This window comes from Cygnus atratus, chromosome 3, assembly GCF_013377495.2.
Source record: "Cygnus atratus isolate AKBS03 ecotype Queensland, Australia chromosome 3, CAtr_DNAZoo_HiC_assembly, whole genome shotgun sequence".
NCBI lineage: Eukaryota > Metazoa > Chordata > Aves > Anseriformes > Anatidae > Cygnus > Cygnus atratus.
Genome location: NC_066364.1, coordinates 30,413,217 through 30,433,345, shown reverse-complemented (window position 1 = coordinate 30,433,345; position 20,129 = coordinate 30,413,217). Strand labels below are relative to the sequence as shown.

General features: G+C 40.5%; 1 protein-coding gene and 1 long non-coding RNA gene across 2 annotated transcripts in view; one reads left to right on the top strand and one right to left on the bottom strand.

The window, feature by feature from the left end:
• Positions 1 to 17,307, bottom strand: part of ADGRB3 (adhesion G protein-coupled receptor B3) — a 461,748-nt gene extending 444,441 nt beyond the window's left edge. The window contains exons 1-2 of the mRNA XM_035543018.1: positions 17,183 to 17,307; positions 13,710 to 14,478 (exon numbers count right to left, since the gene is read on the bottom strand). Coding sequence (XP_035398911.1) covers positions 13,710 to 14,463 — 754 coding nt within the window. The 5' untranslated portion in view covers positions 14,464 to 14,478; positions 17,183 to 17,307. The remainder of the gene's footprint in view (positions 1 to 13,709; positions 14,479 to 17,182) is intronic.
• Positions 17,308 to 17,599: 292 nt separating this feature from the next.
• The window catches only part of LOC118246163 (uncharacterized), a 65,522-nt gene continuing 62,992 nt past the window's right edge, over positions 17,600 to 20,129 (top strand). The window contains exon 1 of the long non-coding RNA XR_004778091.2: positions 17,600 to 17,677. This is a non-coding gene — a long non-coding RNA (uncharacterized LOC118246163). The remainder of the gene's footprint in view (positions 17,678 to 20,129) is intronic.

The following is a 20,129-nucleotide window of genomic DNA, read 5'->3' as shown; positions in this document are numbered from 1 at the left end:
ACCTAGTTTAACCCACTGCAGCTTACACTACAGTCCACAGTCACAACTGTAAAATGATCTGCAGAAATGAACAGGGCATGGGCTGGTAGTCATATCCTGCCTTTGATGGGTGAGATGTTTTTTACATGGAAAACTAGTGGGGAAAACAGGAAGCTGATGACACAGCTTCCTGAAGGCAGAAATGTATTGAAACAGAATTCATAATGCGGAAAAATCATGTGCAAAATAGAGAGTAGAGCTGGGAATATTGGATTCCTCATAAAACTTCAGCTTTAACTGGTCATATGACTAGAGTGGTGAGGGAAACAAACAAACAAACAAACAAAAGGAATTAAATACAGGGATTTTATTTCTTTGTCCAAGACTGTGCATTTCCCCAACTAGCTGAAGTAAAAGCTGTTGTTTTGTTCTTTTTTTTTCTATTTCTTTTTTTTTCTTTTTTTTTTTAAACTTCCTGCAAAGCTTCTGTGTTTGTTTGCTTCACCTATTTTATCTCCCAGAAGGGGTAAACCGAAAGCTTAGAGTACTAATAAAACTGAGTTCTGTGAAAGTGCAAGCTTCTGGGAAATCTGAGGGTTTATCTGAAAGAGTAATGCAAAAAGGTAACAACCTAGAGACAAGAGAAACTGCAGGTAGACCAAGGGAGAAAAAAAAAAAAAAGGGGGGGGGGGGAATACTTAGAGCCAGAGCAGTTTCAAGGGAAATTTAAGAATGTATAAACCTTTTATTATGAGTTACAAACCAAGAAGCCTGCTCAGTATTTCACTGTGAACTCCATCAGGGCAATGTGACAATTTCTAAAAGAGAGCTGCAAGTTACAAATAGCAAATATGCTGAAATGGACTTTGTGGCCTGAGGGTCTGTCTTATGAGAGAAACAGTGTGTGATCATCCTTCAAGTTAGCATGCACATAATATATTCTCTGATCAACACAGCACTTTGTGTCTTCGCCAGTGCATCATACTACCATGAGCAATGTGACTCTGCCAAAGGAACAAAGAAGAATACCAAGGGACTTTTTGCCTGCATGCCAAAGGGATCCCTGTCCTGAAATGGCAGGATTGCTAATTATATCACAGTTATCAGATACCATCTTGGTGTCATATCGAAATAGCGACTTTCTCTAGAAGAGAACACTCAGCATCTTCAGTATTTTTTCCCAAGAAATCTCCAGTGTACCCTGCATCTAGTCTCAACTTATTTATTAATTTATTTGGAAATAATCCATACCATTGACACAAATATTTTATAAATTTTAAGCATTTCATCTGATTTTTAATCCAATTTTCTCTCTGCAAAATGGTCTACATTTTCAGCATACCACAGTGATTTTCTTTAATTTGCCAAAAGGATAACTTTTAGGTGATAGCATTCTCTTTTAAAATGTACAAAGATCCTAAGTAGCTGTGAAACATAAGCTAAGCAGTTATAATGATAACTGAGCTGTGAGAAAAGTCTGACTGGACAAGACTTCAATTCTTGGTTGATACAAGACACATTACAACGATCCATGTGAAAAAGACTATGCAATTCACACCATTCTGTGCTGCTAGCAAAATAAATGTTATTTTTTAATTGAGCTCTCTCAGCTATAAAAGTAGCAAACAGATCATTGGAAAGAATAGCTGTTCTATTATAAATACATCCACATCAATTTTAATGCAAAATATTGTCTGAATCTGAGAACTTTCATGCCTAACTGTTTCAAGTGAAATATTGTGGTCCAAATATATGAGCAATAGAAAATAGACATTAGAAATGTAAAAAAAAAAAAAAAAGTTGACATAACATGTCATAACATTATTGTAAGATATTCAGTTAAGATATTTTTTTAAGGCATTTGTCAACTTCTGAAATCTAATAATTGATGAACAGTTTCACTCAAACATCAAAACATCCTAGGTGCTCGCTTTTGGATTTCTCACTTCATTGCATCTAAGTAAATTATAAATGCTGTGGTTAAAATGATCTGCTTTTCATGTTTTTTGATAATCTTTACTGTATATACTTACAGCCTTTAGGGCCCCATAGTCTTTCATAGCTGATTGTACAATAAACAGTCTTCCAGTTCTTCATATTTAATTCCTTCTCCTTCTCAGAAAGAAACTCTCTGACAGTGGTTGTAGTCTTAAATAACTCTCAATTTCATGTTCTAACACATGCCATGTACTCAAAATGTTAGGTGAAAGGATATGTTTAGAGATTAATGTGAAACCAAACTTACAGAAACAAAACAAACCAAAACAGGAACATCAAAAAGAAAATCAAAAAGCATATGTTTTTATCATAATTTTATCAGTCATAATATTAGGCAACGGCCACTAAAACGATTCCTGGTTTTGGCCAGATGGGTCTAAAGTGAAACCATTTGTCAAATTTGTCAAATATAAATCAATAAAGTGGTACTATTTCTTTCATCTAACAACAACAACAACAAAAAATGCAGGCTTTAGAATGCTAAATTGTTTTAACACAGTCCATGGAAGCTCCTGGACACATTCAACAGGGAAAAAATAAATAAATGTACAATGTAGATAACCGGTGTCATTCTTGCTGATTAATTCTAAAGGGTTTTTAGGGTAGCCCTGTATCCCAATAAATACTGTACTGATGTTGCCAGCAAAATGCCTCAGGACATGTCAAATGTTGTCTGAACCTGTCTTATTCTTCCTGGAGCTTTGTTTAAGTTTGTTCAACGATCAGGCAGCTATTGCCTGATTTGTTTAACTTTTGCTTTATAGGAACAGTCAGTATAACCATATTTTTATTAAAATAGTTGGTAGCAAAAAATAGTAGGTCTGTATAGAATGATGTGCTTATTACCCCAGCATAACGATAATGGTAATAATTGAAAAGGATAGTCATGGTATGAGAGCCTCCAAAGGGGAGATACTGGATGCATTACAGAGGAGCACAGGTCCAGCAGGGTTAATTAGGTGCTCAAGATGGTAGTCAGGATCCCAAAGCTAAGAATACATGCATGATCAGTCAAAGTAGTGCAGAAACAATAAAAACAAAGACTATTTATCCTGTTTATGTAAGACAGTCCTTATATAGTAAACTGAGGTATAAGATTAAGCTGCAAGCCAGTAAATATGTAAAAGCATGTCAAAAAACACACAAAAATAGGCCCAGGCAGACCACTGAGTGAAAAGAAGGTGACCAGAGAATTCCTTCATGGGAGGGACTTCAGACACTGATAACTCTCTGTACAGCCCTGCTCCATTACTGATGCCAAAAATCTTTAGACTAGAGGAGCACTGAAAGGGGCACTGCACACAAAAAAGGTAGCTAAGAGGAGGTGGGTACATATATACAGTTTATTATTAAGCTTGTTCTTCAAATGCTTTATTTTATTTTATTTTATTTTATTTTATTTTATTTTATTTTATTTTAATTTTATTTCTCTGTAGTAATTAGTAATTTCTGTTGTAATCCTTTATTACACTGTTAAATTTTTAGTTAAACTAACAGCAAAGTCTTTGCTTGATGTGTGCTTCTTTTTTGACCACAGCAGTATTTGGAATGTAACATTAACCCTTGAGAAATGAATGAAGATATTTATAAAACACAAATGATTTGGGACATCATTGCAGATTTCAAGTGGATATACTGCATAAAGCCATTTCCAAAAAGGAAACAGAGAGCTGGTAATGTAATTGTAATTTAATAGAGGAAACAGGAAGAGGAAACAAAATTGTAAAGTTAGATTGATTACTGCCCAATTAAGGAAACTACCCCAAATTTTAGTTTCTTGGATTCGTCAATGGAGTGCATTGAAAGAACTGTTAAACATCCTAGATATTCAAAATGTCATTTCTACTGGCTGTCCTTAAAAAAATGAAGCACAAATCATAAGCATGTAATATAATGAAACTAAATTCTGAAAGGACAAAAAAAAAAAAAAAAAAGCCACAATAATCCTTGAATTAAGTTAATAAAACATATAATGACACTATGTCATATGCAAGAGAGAAAGCTGCTGAATAAAATGGAATTCTTGAAAACCTCTTTTTGAAAAATCTGTCTGTTTGTTCCAAAAAGAAAACTTCAACTGATGTTTAATTTTGCATACATGGTTAATGTAACAAAAACATGTTACTGTTCCAGATGATATTAACCACTAAAATTTTAGTTTTCTGAATCTGGAACCAAATTAATCCCATTAATAATAAAATAATTGTTTGCTGTTCTAATATTGACTATATATATTAAAGAGTATCCACATTTTCTTTGAAGGGTCTTTACTGGCAAACCTTTTAATTAAATCTCATTTACATGAATAATCCTATTGATTCATTGAGATTAATTATGTGCAAGTGAACACAAAAGCATGAATCCAGTCATGTCTGAAAATCATTTAGATGCTACATTCAAGTACGCCTGGGTTCCTCTTCATGCCTTATTCATTATAGAAAATCTTTAATTGTAAAGTTACTATACATGTTATCAAACTATTTTTTTTTTTTGGCATCACTTCAAACTTAATTAATTCTTCAAATTAATTCTTCTTAATTAATTCTTCAAACTTAACCAGGACAAAAATCCATTATCCAAAATCTTAAAAGTATGTAACAGCAGATAAATGTAAGATCCATTCATTCCTGTTATATATTTCATCTGCAAAACTGTCAGTAAAATCAAACTTGCACTTCAAGCGCTGCAAAATACCTGAAGCCAATATGGATTTGATTTTCATCAGAACTGTGAGAAAAAAATAATATATATATATCTTTCAGGTTTAGCATTGATGGCATAATCTATATGGTTTAAGTACTTGTATAATACTGCTTACTGAGTATCCTATAAGTTTTGATGTATTTATCCTCATAATTTCACCAGAAGGCAAGGCATTGCTATTATAGCAGTACTATGGGGAATGGAAATGATTTACAGAGGCTGTGTTTACAAATCAAATCAAATCAATTTACATGCCCCACGAGGCCTACATCTGAAATGGGGATCTTCAAAATGGTCATCCCAGAGCAGCTCATACCTACTGGTGTCGAAGAGCCATAAGCAACGTGCACAAGGTGCACATAAGAGTCTGGGCATTTCCTCAGCTGTGAGAAGTGGCAAACTCCGGAGAGTCACTTCCACCTATTTAGCAGTAGGGTCTAATCTAAAAGGTGGGCTTGGACCATATCTACTTGACCAAACTTTGTATGAACCACAGTCAAAGATGGAACCATCCTTTTACAATCTACTACTAACCCTGACCTGATCACCCTGTAATCAGCTGAAGCACCTGCAGCAATTTGGACTCAGTGGCTCTGGTTCTCAGAAGGTTTGTCTGGTCAAGGGACGGGAATAGTCTTGATTTTTTCCCAAATCTGAAGCTGCACTGATTTTTGTGGATTAATTACATATTCATTGGACTAAAGAGATATGCAATAATTTGAACATTCATTTGCACAACAGGAAAGCATAGGTTCCAGGCCTTGCTCCAATTATGTTTAAGTATATTACATTGCTCCCAGGACAATAATTATCAAACTTTTCTTCTGATTGTAATTCTCCTTCAAGCATTTAGCTTCATATTTATTGGATTTATGAACCCAAATAATAGCATAATCAGCTGAAGCCCTATGGCCCTATACATAACTGCCACAACTTTACCAGGTGCTGGGACTGGCTATTATCCCAGCCTTGGAACCCTCTTCCCCTCCAAGGACAGCAAAATCATGATACTCTCTGTATTGTCAGTGACTTCCTAGACATTTGGTGGAGACAGGACCAGCTGGATTAAGCTCTGTACTCATATTATTCCTGCAGTGCTGAATCTTTTTCCTCCTTTCCTTCATCTGTATGAAGCACATCCATCAGCCTTCAAACCTAGCAGTATGGAGCACCTGTATGTGTGCCAATCAGTGAAGACAGCAGCCAATGCTGCAGAACAAACAAAACATTTCCAAAGATAAAAACATAACTCATTGTTCAAGCTGAAGTGCCCAGCTTTGCAGACAATTCACCTCCTCTATGTGCACATTAACAGAAGGGACTGCAAAGGACATATATTCATACATGAGAAAAGCAAAACATGCGTGCGAAAAGCGAACCATTTAGGATTCAAGGAAAGATTGCACATGAAATCTTAAGATTTAATATTTTCCAAAATCCTTTGTAAGGAAAAAAAGTTCTCTTCTTACATGAAGCATGGGCAACACTATTCCTTCACAAGAATAAATAGCACGAATTCAGTTCCCTGATTTTCTAATCTATAATTTAAACCCTTTCCAGCTGCACTACAGGAATGAGTTTCAAGGGCTTCGCAGAATCATCTCTGGGCACTCTGTGCATACTTTCACAGCAATTTGCACAACTCTTTAGTGCTCAGTGGGAAGTTCTGGTTGAACACATATCTTGGACGCTATTTTGAAGGATCCATTGGTAATACTGTAACTGAACCTGATATATTTGCCTAGAAATATAGAATTGTGCAACTGGCTGCTAACAAATGAAAAAGAATGGACAAGAGTGACGTTTTTTGACTGCTTTTTTGATAAAATATTTTTTGGGGCCTGAACTAACCTAAACCTGGCTACACCAGCAGAGCTTTTCCTTTCCAGCTCTTTCTCGTGCCACTTTTTGATACTTATGGAGGCTCTGCTGGGCCACTGTAGCACACTCACCCAACATCAAGATCATCTAACAAGAAGAGGAAAACAAAACAAACAAAGCAAACAATAACAACCCCTGATGCCCCCCCCCCCCCCCCCAACAAACAAAAATACCACTACACAAACAAACAAACAAAAACCATAGCTGAATAATTTTCTGCTTGGCTCATGTGCTGAAACAGTTCAGCAAAGGGAACGGAATGAAGACAGAGCCATCTCAGAAGCCTCAGCAGGTCTCAAATTGACACAAGCAACTTGTAGTAATATACCTCAGTGGAGGCAAGGCTGAACATATTCCCTCATAACAAAAGGTATTTCGAACTGTAGTTAGAAAAGAAGTTTGGTTCATTTTCTACAGCTAGGAGCTGGAGAATTGCTCTCTTGATCCTTCAACCCCCCATCATCCTTCAGTGAATCTGTTTAAAGACACACAACTACCAGCAATAGATGAAAGATATAAACCATACTATAAATAAATGGTGTCTCTGCATAATTGATATCTGAACAATTAATACATGAAGAACAATAGGAACCAAAGCCAACAGCCAAACAGTTTTACATTTACTGATGAATTAAAAGAAAGCATTGTGGAAAACTTGCCAAAAAGGCCCACTGTTACCATTTTTCTATCAAGCTACCAAAAAATGAATGTCATTCAAATTTTATCTTTTATGTTGTGTTTTGTTTGTTTGTATGTTTGTTTTTCATTTCAGGTAAATATAAATAAAATTTGAACTGAATAGCTATAAAACAGCTTGTTTCCAAATTTCAACTACACACACCAAGGATGCTAATCTGAGTATATCATATGTCTTCCTTCACCTTCAGATAATGAAGAACAAAAACCACAGAAACTGAAGGGAAATACATTAAGAGACTATCAGCTAGAAGAGGAGACAAGAAGGCAGCAAGCAGTTACAAAATAGCACTTTTTTTTCAGTGCATGTGTTTCACTCTACCCAGGGTCAAGGATGCATTCAAAACTAAAACTAAACAGAAAGAAGCATAAGAAACCTGAAATGATAGAATTAATATAATTGTGAAATAATTTGCAATTGATAGAAAGAACACATTGTATCACTGTTTCACATCTATTCTGTGGGCTCTAATCTAATTTTTATTTAGACTGAATTATATTTATAACATTAGGAATTTGCTTTTATTAAGGACAATAATTTGTCCATTGAAGAGTAAAGTAACTACAGTAATCTCATACACAGTTATTATACATTGGTTTAATTAATTCTGATGTGGCTAGTCCATCAGAAAAAAAACGTCATTAATTTGATATAAACCTTATTTGTAACTTACAGATTAACAAAACTGAGAAAAACTTTGAAAAAGTTGACTGTCTTCCTGTTGAGATTTAACTAGCATAAAGGGCTCTAACTCTGAAATATTCATGTATCAATGATGCATAATTTGTAAATTTGTATTTTATATCATGTACAACTTTCTCTATCCTAAAGAGTATTTTATATTTCTTGTTAACAGTGAATGCAAATAATGCTCAATGGAATTCTGCAGTGACCTTTGTTTTATTACAATTACTGCATATTTATAAATGAACAGCTAAACTTCGATTTGAAGACTACAATTTTGAGTTGGAATCCTTTGATAAAACACAACTGAATGAACTTCATAAAATTAATTCCCAAAGAAGAGAAAAAGAAAGTCTCCTCTGAATATTCCTCTGTGTATACCAACACACAAAGCACATTTTCCTATGCTTTTGCAAGCAGAAAACTAAACAAAACAGCAATATGGATAGCTCTAAACAGGAGAGGATAAATTGTTTTAAAAAGAATGTGTAATAGACCACAGAATCACTATGTTATATACATTTATAAAATATATATGCATAAGTAAAAACACTACAAAATAAGAAATGCAGTACTTCCATTACGTCATAATATAATTCCATGTAATGTCACTGAGACGTAATAACTAAAATCCTACTGTGTAAACAGAATCACCATTAACAGCTGTTAATGTCTGTTCTACATGTGAACACTTACACATTAGTCAAAAGTACACTCAAGGACAGGTCTAAAGTGCTGTAAAGCCATTGGATATTATGCCCAGCCAGACGAATTGTAATAAAAGTATTTGAGGAAAAAAAGAATGGCTTACTCGTGTGACAAAAGCAAACAAAGAAGACCTGACTTGTCTGAAATATTTGGTGGTACAGGACTTGGTGCTATTGAGTTCTTGTTCACAGGAACCAGCAGCAAGTGCTGTTCCTCATTCAGGAATTCTGTTCCTAATTCAGATATTTTTTGTCTTCAGTCTCAACACTTTTTATTATTATATATATATATATATGTATTCCCCCATTCTTTATCATCGTCTTCTATTTAGATTCAGTGATCTTAAAGTGGAAGTCTTTAGTAGCATTTGTCCCCAGCTGAGAACAGGTCTCCATGATGTTTGATGTGCAATAATGCACATAAATAGAGGTTTAATTCAAGTTAAAAAAGGTGCCTTGGTGAATCTAGATCACCGTTTAGGTTACAAAGCAGCTTCTAGCATGCTATTTCATTGAAGTCAACAAAGATTTATGATTGAGCTTATGGAAAACCAGTGTTCATATCCTATATAATACACCTGTGATATCACTGAAGGCAGGGCAAACTCTTGCAGTAGGCTGACATTTCCTCCCAAAATAAATAATATGTCATCTTCTTAGAGTGAGAAGTACTGATATAAACTGTGACACCAAAGAAATTACAACTCAGACATATATACATAACCAAACATATTTACTAACCAAACTTTTATTATTATTAATTTTTATTTTAAAAAAAAATGGAAGCAAAGCTATATATATATATTTTTTTTTCCTAATGTAATGGATATTGTCTGTTTTTTTTTTTTCACTTTAATATTAAATAGTTGTTAACTCACTAGATTTTAAATATTTCTGTGAGGATGTTAGACTCCATTTTGTAATTTTTGCTCTTCCTAGACAAATCCTGGATTGATTTAACAGTTTAAATCCTCTGATAAAGCCATGCTATGACATGTTACTACAGCATATGATTTTCTGATGAGGGACGTCTAACCTACTCAGCCATCTAGTCATCTCTGGGTATGTGATGAATATTATAAATTCATCTTAAATGTGTGCAACAAGAGTAGGGCATTCACGGAATGACATATAAATAAATGCATATATGCCATGAAAATTTCACAATACTATTTGCATCTTACTCTTATTCAACAATATATCACGAATTATTGTATTAAAGGGACATAAATAGTAAATCTGGTGAGAGATCCCAGTTGCTTTCAGGTCTGAAATTAGAAACAAACAAACAAAAACCCAACAGTCGCCAAATGCTGAGATGTCAAGCGATTAGAATTTATGACAAAGTAGAACAATGTCACATTCCATTATTATTATTATTATTATTATTATTATTATTATTATTATTATTTATACTGAATGAACATGATACACAAAATTACATCTGGAACTCCAATTACCAAGACTTTATTAACGTGAATTTCTCCCCTCTCCTTTTCTTCTGCTGATGAATGTAATAGGACAAAATAAATATTTATATTGTTTTATAACAGAAAACTCCAAAATAAAGTTTCTAAGTAAACCATTACATAAAAAAAAATAAAAAATAAAAAATAAAAATATTGCTTTGTAGTGGTCACAATGAGAAAATACATTTTTGCATTCTTATTACATCATTCATAAAAATGTATGGATTGACTACATACAAAGGCTTACAGGTCCACAAAAGTTGGACCTGCGCCCTGTCATATTGACAGAAACTTCATGAGATACTTCAGTCACAACACTGAAGATCAAGAGGACAAATACCCTTAAGCTCTTAAATTCAGGCCCCAGCCTGAGACTTCACTGAGATCTATTTGCTAGTGCTTTGATCCAAGCTAAGCATCTCAGATGTAAGACTATGGAAAAGCATCAAGATACAATGAAACTGGGTCTCAGTGAAAACGTAGTGATTTTCAATATTGCTTTAATCAGTGACACCAGTGACGATCTGCCTATGGAAGACATACTGGTTAAGCTACATATTTCCAAACCATTTTATTAAAAAAAAAATATGGTTACAGCTTCCTTTTTTGACCTAGTTCCTTTTATTGTTCAACACTCTTCAGCACTTTTAGAAACACAATCATCCTTTGTGTACTTGTCACATCTTTTGTAAAATGCTGCAAATTTTTGAAAAGGAAAAATACTGTCTTTCATCCATTTTCCTAAGCCATTTTTCATATTCAAAATTACAAAAATCTTCAGAGGTTCAAAAAGGAAGCAGTAGGCTTTAATCTAAATGTTCTCTATTTACATTATGGTTCTTGAAGGGGGCTGGAAATAGTTTTGGGGAAAGATTTTGTATTTCATGTAGTCAAGCTTGATGAAAGCAAATTTGAAGGATGGGAGAGTATGCACAATCTTGTAAGAAAGCTGTCAGGTCTTTGCAATCCCTTTCCGAAAGCCATTGCTAGGCAATGTCAGTACCAAACCTCAAAGTAATGCAGAATTTCTTAAAATACAGTCTCACCAAGTCCAGAACTCTCTCAAAGTGATAGGCAACAGTGGTATGGTAGTTCCCTTCAAAACTCAACTGATGCTAATAAAACTGCACTTTCATTTAGCGCTATGAATACTAACAACAAGAAACCTCTCTCTGATAATGGTCACCCTTATTTTTACTACCTGTGCTGATCTAACTTGAACCAGATTGCCCATGAAAGGAACTTTTCCATTTCTTGCCTAAATGTTTGCTGACACAATTGATAAATTGCACCATGTTTGTGGTAGGAATATTCTACATTTTGATCCCTCAATAAAGACTCCAACTGAACCACAAGCCAGCTTTATACAAACAAATACACTGACTGACATGCTTGATAAATATGAATCTGTCTACAGAAAAGGAATCAACACACCCCTCTTGCAGCTTGTTAACCTTCTATAGGAAAGGCAAAAAAATGCTTCAAACTGGAAGATAAAGAGCATACTGCTACTGAGAAGCTGAGAAGCTTAATTTGCTAACTGATTTTAACTTTCAGTAACAGTCTTAACAGTCTGATGAACAATTTCCAAGTGCATGGAGTAATTAAATAAAACATTTAAATAATTCTATCATTGTTAAAATTCTCAGCTGCACACACACACACTCTAAAATAAGAAGTACTGTGGCAAAACAAATGAAGAATACCTTTCACCTAAAGAATAACATTTTCACCCGCTCTAACAATGCTGTTTGTCAAGGAAATATCCAGGGAGAGCCGCAATTAGGGCAAGAATGAAAATGTGACTGAGACCGGAAAGAAAATACGTTGCAAATGTGTTTCAAAATTTACGAAAAAAAAAAATGCAATATTTGCCCTAAGCATTCTCTGTCCTCTCTGCTAAGGGCAGAAAGTGGGTGTTTTACACGGGAGACACACATCCCCTGGAACCCAGCCTATTTTCGGGAGAGCTACGAAGGGACCTCGGCGGCCTGTGCTCCCCGCTGTGTCCCCTGTCCCCAGCGGCGAGGTGGCACCTCAGCATCCCCGGGGACGCACCTCGGCCCCTGCGGGAGCTGCTCGCCGGGGCCTCCGCGGGCAGAGCCCGGCGCCGAGGCCGGAGCTGCCTTCGCCTCCCAGGGCACTAATTAGCTCTAAACGATGTTAAATAGCATCCCTGCCGCTGCGCAGGCTTCTCTGGGAGTTTACAGGAGGGGAGCTTCCCTGTCATTTCAGATGGCTCCGTTTCCCCGGCTCCGAGCTGTTGGGTGTGTGGAGAGACCTGCAGAACACCAAAAGCGTCCCCTGTCCCCCTCCCAACCCCCCGGCCCCGCCCGCGGCCGCTGGCACCGCGGCAGCTGGAGCAAGTTCAGCTTTTCTTCTCCCACAGCACTGGGGCTTGGCTGCCCTTAAAGAAAATCCTCTCCTAACAACGTGTCAATGTTACATTCCTCCACAAAGCCACTTCTATTAGGGGGGCTGGGAGCTTGGCGCTGCCTCACCACAGACTGGGAGCTTTGTGGCTATGCAGAAAACAAGAAGAGTGGGAACATTTCCTGCATGAAAATGCAACACCCTGGGCTGGATGATTTATCCCTTGCCGCAGGGGCAAGGACCTCCTGTCTGCCCTGCATGGCTGCTCTGAAGCACCCCCACATCCATAGGTTGCACATAAGAACCCCCAATTTGTGTTCAACCTATGCTTTCCCACCCTCTGGTCCCCTCTGCACCCTTCCTAAAATCACCCCCAGATCTCTCCAAAACATCAGGAGGCCAAAGCAGGAGGTGTAAAGCAGAGAGACAGTGGGCTGCCACTCTAATTGCTGGATTCCTGGCTTTCCACCCTTCCACAACCCACCTTTTCCAATGGGGACATGAAGCAGCTGTCAGGACTGACACATCCACCCACCCCACTAGTATTGCTGTGAGATGCAAAGCCTTCATCTCCTGAAGTTGACACCTCCTGGGAAAGGGGCACAGCAGCAGCCTGCAGGTCTGTCAAGTCAAAGAGGCATGTGCTGACTGTGCATGGTGGTTTGTATCTCTAGGCATCACGGGCAGAGGGCTTGCCCTGGAGAGCCACATTTGTTTTATAGATTGTTTTTAAGTCTGTCACAGTTGGGACCAGGTGTCCTGACCATGACAAATCTCTGGGTGTTCTACTCAGGATGCCCACATGCCTTTGGAAACATTTTCCTTGCAAAGTCAAGGGATCTCATCAAGATTTTGTAGTTGAGTGCAGCAGTAAAGAGATGGTGAGTGATTCCTGGCTCATCACTTGTGGGCATTACTGTAAGTGAGGGCTGAAAACAGAGGGAATCTACATACGAGGAGTTTCTGTACTGCTCAGCAGAACATGATGCTGAAGGCTAGACCAGTTTAGAAATGAGAATGCATCCCTCCTTGCCCAGAGGGCGTGTACATCATTTCCAGCCCTTTCACCTTGTCTGGAGGCAAGCCGCAGTGAAGAGCAAGTCAAATGAATGTGAGTATCAAAGAGAGACGGCAACAGGACCTACACACCAGTGTGGGATTCAGCCCCCCCGCACCTCGCCCCCCCCCCCCCCAACACCCCCCCCAAGAAGCACCTACCTTCTTTTGGAGGCCGTTTGGCTTCTCTGGTGAGGTTGCAGACCTGGGTGGTTTGCAGCTCCTGGGTCAAGCAGCCCTCTGTCTGCTCATTGAGGGGCAGCACCACATTATTGAGCAACACCAGGGACTGGTCATCTATTCCCCATTCTCCCAAATGCTGAGGGCAGGTGCATTTTGTATACATGATCCCACAGGACTCGGTTCTCCCATTCTCGGATTTCAAGCAGCTCTCCAACCAAGTGCATAACACATGGCACCCAAACTGGCTCGGGCTCACCTTGTTCAACACCAAAAACTCAAAGAAGGATTTTTGGTCTTCTTCTTTTTTGTGTAATCCTAGGAAATCGATAGGATAGACGCGGCGTATCTGAATAAAATTCTTATCATACTGCAGAAATACAAAAGCATTCTTGGAATCGCAGAGCTGCATTATAGAGTGGTTATTTTTTAAAAGATCCTTTATTTTTTCATGGGAAAAATGATCAAACTGATAAGCCAAGAGGGAAAAGTTGGAGCAGCTGAAGTCCTTTTTGGAAAATTTCAGGTAAATACTATATTTGGTCGGATCTGGATTTTCCAGTGTCCAAGTGCAGTTTGTGAAGTTTTTAGGAAACATTTCACTTACAGAATACGATCCATAAATGACCCCCTTCACCAGCGTGGAACACCAGAAGTCTTGGGCAGCATTAAATCCAAACATAACCAGTAGATAGGTGGAAAATATATAAATCAGCAAATTACGAACAGCCTTCATCCTATGTCATTTGGCCTGCAGGAGACGAAATGAAATGAAAATGCAAGTAGAATTCTTCACGCATTGAAAACCAAACTCCTTCCAATATTCGAGCCAGCTGTTTCCAAGCTTGCAGTTAGAGCCCCTTTCAGAAAGAAGGGCAGGTAATTTTTATTTTATAACACAAGGGAACGCTTTGCTGCTGTGTGAACAGCGCCATCGCGTGGCCATCGCGACAGCCCAATCTTCTACACCCAAATTAAAAAAAATATATATCTATTAGATTATTAATAGGAATGTCCTCTCCTGTCTAGGCTGTAGTCATCATGGCGTGGACTAGAACTGCTCAACTTAGGTAAAAATTTAGACGCCTTACCCTACAGACTAAGAGCAGGACAATTTATTTATTTATTCAAAAAGCAAATAAGTAGCTTGCTATATTCATATCTGTGCACATACAACGTGCACATGGAGAATTTCACCAGAATAGATCAAGAAAGCCGGTAGCATCTGCTGTTATGTATTATTTTTCTATTAAGTCTGGGAAGTAACTGTGAAGAATTACAGCCATAATTTTTAAAAGCCCAAATAGTATTTGTTACAGATGGAATATTATCTTCCATATGTCTACATGCATTCGCAGTGGCCACCTGGCATACAGAGGTCTTTATAAAAATAAATCCCAGGAAGGAAATACTAAGATTAATATATTAATAAAATGTTGAGAGTATCAGAGAAAGAAACAAAGACAGACAGATGAAACTAGTGGTGGTCTGACACCACCACTAAGTGCCAGCATTTTAAAATAGTAATTCAAATGTGCTACAGCCTCTTAGGATATATGAAATGGACCACTATATTAGTGTCTACAACCATTAGCTCTATATAGCTTGCAGTGCTATAGTAGGACCTCTGCACCTATTGCACTGCACTGGGTCTCTTACTTGCCCTCTTACTCTGAATATCTTGTACTGTCTGATTAGCTCCTGGGCTTTGCAGATGTGTGCTTGAATGATGATATATTACATTTTCTCTGCTAGTATCACCAAATAAAGCTGTTTTACTGCACCTGTCAACCGCTACAGCCTCCTCTAGAGCTCTGTTTTCTTAACAGTGGCCTAGGTTAATAAAGTGAACATTAGTTATATTTACCTCTGTAATGTTATCCAAAAAAAATCAAACTGAACATTTTCAGCATTAACCTTTGAGTTATCCCTTACAAATAAGTAAGTAGCTTTTCACCTTCTGCTTTCAAAGGCAAGTAGGCAGACGTGATGCCAAGCTAATTTCAAAACTCTCTGGATTTTAGTCTCTTCCACTGTTGCTCTGTAAGCAGAGGCAGACATACACACACAGACACTGTTACTGAGTTTTGATATGTGTCTTTGCCTAGCTTTTCATCTCCTCACCAAACAGCAAGGCATCTTCTGTCTCCCATTGCGTAACACACAGCAAATCACCAGATTAAGCTCCCTTGAAGAGATTTTCGTATCTCCTAGATTACAATTCAAACTCTGAATCTTGAAATGGGCAAAGCAGCACCAACTCTAACCCTCTTTATAGCTGCGGTTAAAAAAAAAAAAAAAAAAAAAAAAAGCAGAGCTGCTGCCAGTTCTATCCACATGGTCAGATTTTCTCTTTCTGAGCATCCATCTCAATGAATAACATGGTCCTCCTTCTCCAAATAGGGTCAGTACAGCATTTAAGGTTTAAAAAATTAGAAACTTACAGGGAATTCTGGAAACAATTTCCCCTTTTCTGAAGCACTTTGCAGGCATTGCAGTTCTGCGCAGTGTTATTCAGGATGGTGTAGGCGTTGAAAGCCAATGTGACAATAAGTGTCTAAATTAGGAATTCCACCCATGAAAAAAGATTAATTTTATAATCTGGAAAGCAAAAAGGGGCCTTAGTTGCTTTTTATCCTCTATGAAATTAGAAAAATAAAGACGTCTGCAGTGCTAGGCTGTTTTCTGTGAAGAAACGTAATCAGATAGCCCTCATTTTAGTTATGTGTTTGTTCATACAAAGCTACTGATATGCAATTTTGTCTTAATCTCCCTCTCCCTCGGTGTATTACACACGCACACACATTCGAATCGAATGTGCCGGCAGCATTTCATTTAGTTTGCAATAGTGCTAAATACAAGAGGGAAGCTGCCCGCCGAAAGGATTAGGCACCCAGATTAAATAAAACCTTCCTTTTCCATGGAGGATGGAGTTAAAGGACGGCCACAGAGGCTTAAGGTTGCCCGTTTGGGAAGGGGGGGGGAACCCTTTTCTGCTGAAAAGCAAACGGGCGTTTAGTTTGGATATTCCCCAAACTGATTTTCTAGGTGACACTGTAGTTTAGCCGAACATAGACGGCGCCATCACTCCACTTATTTTTTCCCCAGCAGAAGACCCACTGACTCCTCTTATTTTAACTTCCTATTAACCTAACATCTCCCCCCCACCCCACCCCCCAATAAAATTACCCCAATCGTGCACAAACCTCAGGTTTTCTTCGTCTCGCTGGAAATTACTCTCGGGGAAGCAGACCTGTCGCCAAACGGACTTCTCTAACTTTTAAACTGCAGCGCTGAAGTAAATGCAGAGATCATTTTGTATGTGCTGTCTCTCTCTATCCTTCAGCAACAGCCTGTCCCCCTCCTCCGCCGCCTCCTCCCCGGAATCCCAAACTAAAAGCTCTCCAGTCGTAATCCCTGGAAATGGGAAATGGAAATGCCCCGGGCACCCTTACCTTCCACTCCGAAAGCTGTCAGGCTATTTCTCTAAAAGACTAGCACCACAGGCACACGTCCCAACAACAGTGATGGAGAGATTCCCCTTCTGTCGGAAGCACCGTTTCCCATTTTCCCCGGCTCAGGTTCAAAACCAAGATTAAAAAAAAGCAGCAGAAGATAAAAAACGCGGCGAGAAAACCCCCGCACGCCACACGCACACCCCACCGAGGGAAAAAAGCAGCTTTGGCTCCGGATCCACCAAATCCAACCACATGAAGGAAAAAAAAAAAAAAAAAAAAAAACCACACCACAACCTCAAACCAGCGAGACTGCAGGGGGGGAAAAATGGAAGTGGCTGAGCAAGCGATGCATTTTTTTTTCTTTTTTTCTTTTTTTCTTTTTTTTTTTTTTTACTTGAAACAAAGTCTCAGCACAGCAGCCCGATGAGCGGCGATGCCAGGCAGGCGACGGTCTGAGAGGAGGAGGACTCAGGCGCTAGTGCGGATTTGTTGGTGGGTTTTGTTGTTGTTGTTGGTACTGGTGGACTTATTCCTCTTGCCTCCCTCCTCCTCCTCCCCCCTCGGGCACTAAAGGCCGGACAGCGGCGGGGGGGGGAGGTTCCTCGGCTGCCGATGTCGGGAAGCGAGCGGTGCGAACGCCGGCCGCGCAGGGGAGCGCGGAGGGAGCGGGAGCGCGGCTCTGCCGCTGCGTGTGCGCGCGTGTGCGCGCGCGCGTGTGTCTGTGTGTGCGAGCCAGCCAGGCAGCCAGCCTCCGTGGGGGCCGCCGGCTGTGTGCGCGTACCCGTGCGCGCAACACCCCCGTCCCCCCCCGCCTCGCTCTCCCGGGGCGGCGGCGTGCGCGCGCCCCTGCGCACCGCTCCGCGCGGGTGCGCACGGGTGTGAGTGTGTGTGAGTGTGTGTGTGTGAGTGTGCCAGGCGCCCCTCCCGGCCCCCGGCGTCTGGCACGTCAGGGCCGCTCGGCACCCAGCGCGTCCCGGGAGCGGCGCTGACTGCGCCGGGGAGGGATTTTTTGGGGGCCTCGGCTGACGCCGCTGGGGAAACAGGGAAAGGATGGCAGGAGTGTGGAGGGGCGGGAAGACCGCACTTGATCTCCTTCCTCTTGTTTTTTCTTCAAAAGCATCCCCCCTCCCCCCCTCTCCCCCCGGCCCCAACCTCCCCCCTCCGTCGCAGCCCCGAGAGCTGTCACTTTGGCTCCGCGCTGCAGATTAACCGCCACGGCGCTCCCGAGGAAAAACCCTTTCAAAGTGCCGCCCGCCTTTGACTGGAACAATGGCAATTTTCTCAGCGAGGCTGCAATTAACGCCGTATTTGTTCCCTGACGGAGAGAGGAGGAGGAGGCTGCGGCGGGGTCGCGGTCCTTCCCCCGGCCGCCGCCGTCCAGCGGGGGCGAGGGCAGGGCAAGGGGCGGCGGGGGGGGACCCGGGGGACCCTGCAGCAAGGGGGGGACCTGGTCGGGGTCCCCGTCGCGGGAGAGGCGCTGCTCCCCCCCCCCCCCCCCCCCCCCCCCCGGGGGGCTGCCAGCGGAGTTTGTGAGGAGGCAGTGGCTGGAGGGCATCGGTAGCGGCAAGGGGGGTCTGTTGGGAGCGGAAGAAGGGGGAGCTCCGCGGAAGGTGCCTTTCCGCTGTGAATGCCACCCCACCCTCCCTGCCCCCGATTATTTGGGTGTAGCCGAGGAGGTTTGAATATGCATTTTTCCCCCCCTCCCCTTCGGCTGCGTCTCTCCCGCTCGCCACGGCGAGTCGGGCTCTCCGAGGGGTCGGGGCAGCGCTCGTGACAGCAGATATCCGGTGTGGAAATTAGGGGATGACATTTTAATAAATGCTGCTGTCAGTCAGCGAGCAGACCGCGGCCTGGCGGCTGCCTGCTCCCGCCGCTGCAACTCGACAGGGAGAACGAAGCCCTGCCGAGGCGGTGTGGCCGGCTCCCTGCGACAAGCCCGCCCTCCCAAAGTTTAGGAGAAACACCGCTGCACGCCTGGGTTTGGAGGCCCCCTCCCTCCCACCCCGAAGAAACGAGAGTTTGAACTTCTGGGCAGCGTCCAAGCCATCCGTTCCTCAAAGCCGAGAGTTTTCTGCCCCCTCAGCCCCGTAAAGGTTTGAATTCCAGTAATACGGAGCTTTTATGATCACAATTACACGCTGCACAAATTCTGATCAGAGGTATTGCTGGTCACAAACCACTTCTGGCCAAAGTAAATGAAAGAACGGTTATACCTTTTTACTGTGTTTTCCATAGGTACAAGCTGTAAACCACATCCTTGCTAGTTTTTACAAACATTAAGAGTTCATGTCCCTGTTGTCAAAATAAAACAAACAAAAAAAATATCTACTCAGTACAAGGAAACTGAGAAATGTGCATGATCTGTGCCCAGCAAATACAGTGCAATGAAAACTGAACCATTTATGGCTCAGAGATGATCATACTCTCTCATGTTCAGTGTTACTCTGTATGATCTCTGGATGATCATTGTGTTGCTTGAAATATTTCAAAAGTAGTTCAGTTCATTGACAAGTTGGTATGAGCAGAACAAATCAAAGGTGTACATACAAGGCAGTATTTAAATACGTTTTTACTCCCTTCATTGTAAAAGAAGAACATGAGGGTAAGTCATAGGGAGAAGCCACCCTGAGTGAACTCTTTCACCCATTTCCTACAGCACTGACAACTTGTAGATTTTTTTATTTGCAAATGGAAATGAAAATTAATACACGGTGTATGGTAAACTATTGTCTTAAACAACTTATTGGGTACCCCAACCCTGTGATTAACTTCCACTTTCATTTTTGTGAAGACATGGCAATGCTGGAGAGGAATTTGGAAGGGCTGGCCTCGTCTGCAAACAAGGAAAAGGCTGGGAGTTGCACAAGTCATACTTAAGTTAACTCTGTGAGCTGAAGAACAGAGAGATGGAGGCACAGAGCACTCTGCAGATTTCTTTTCAAGA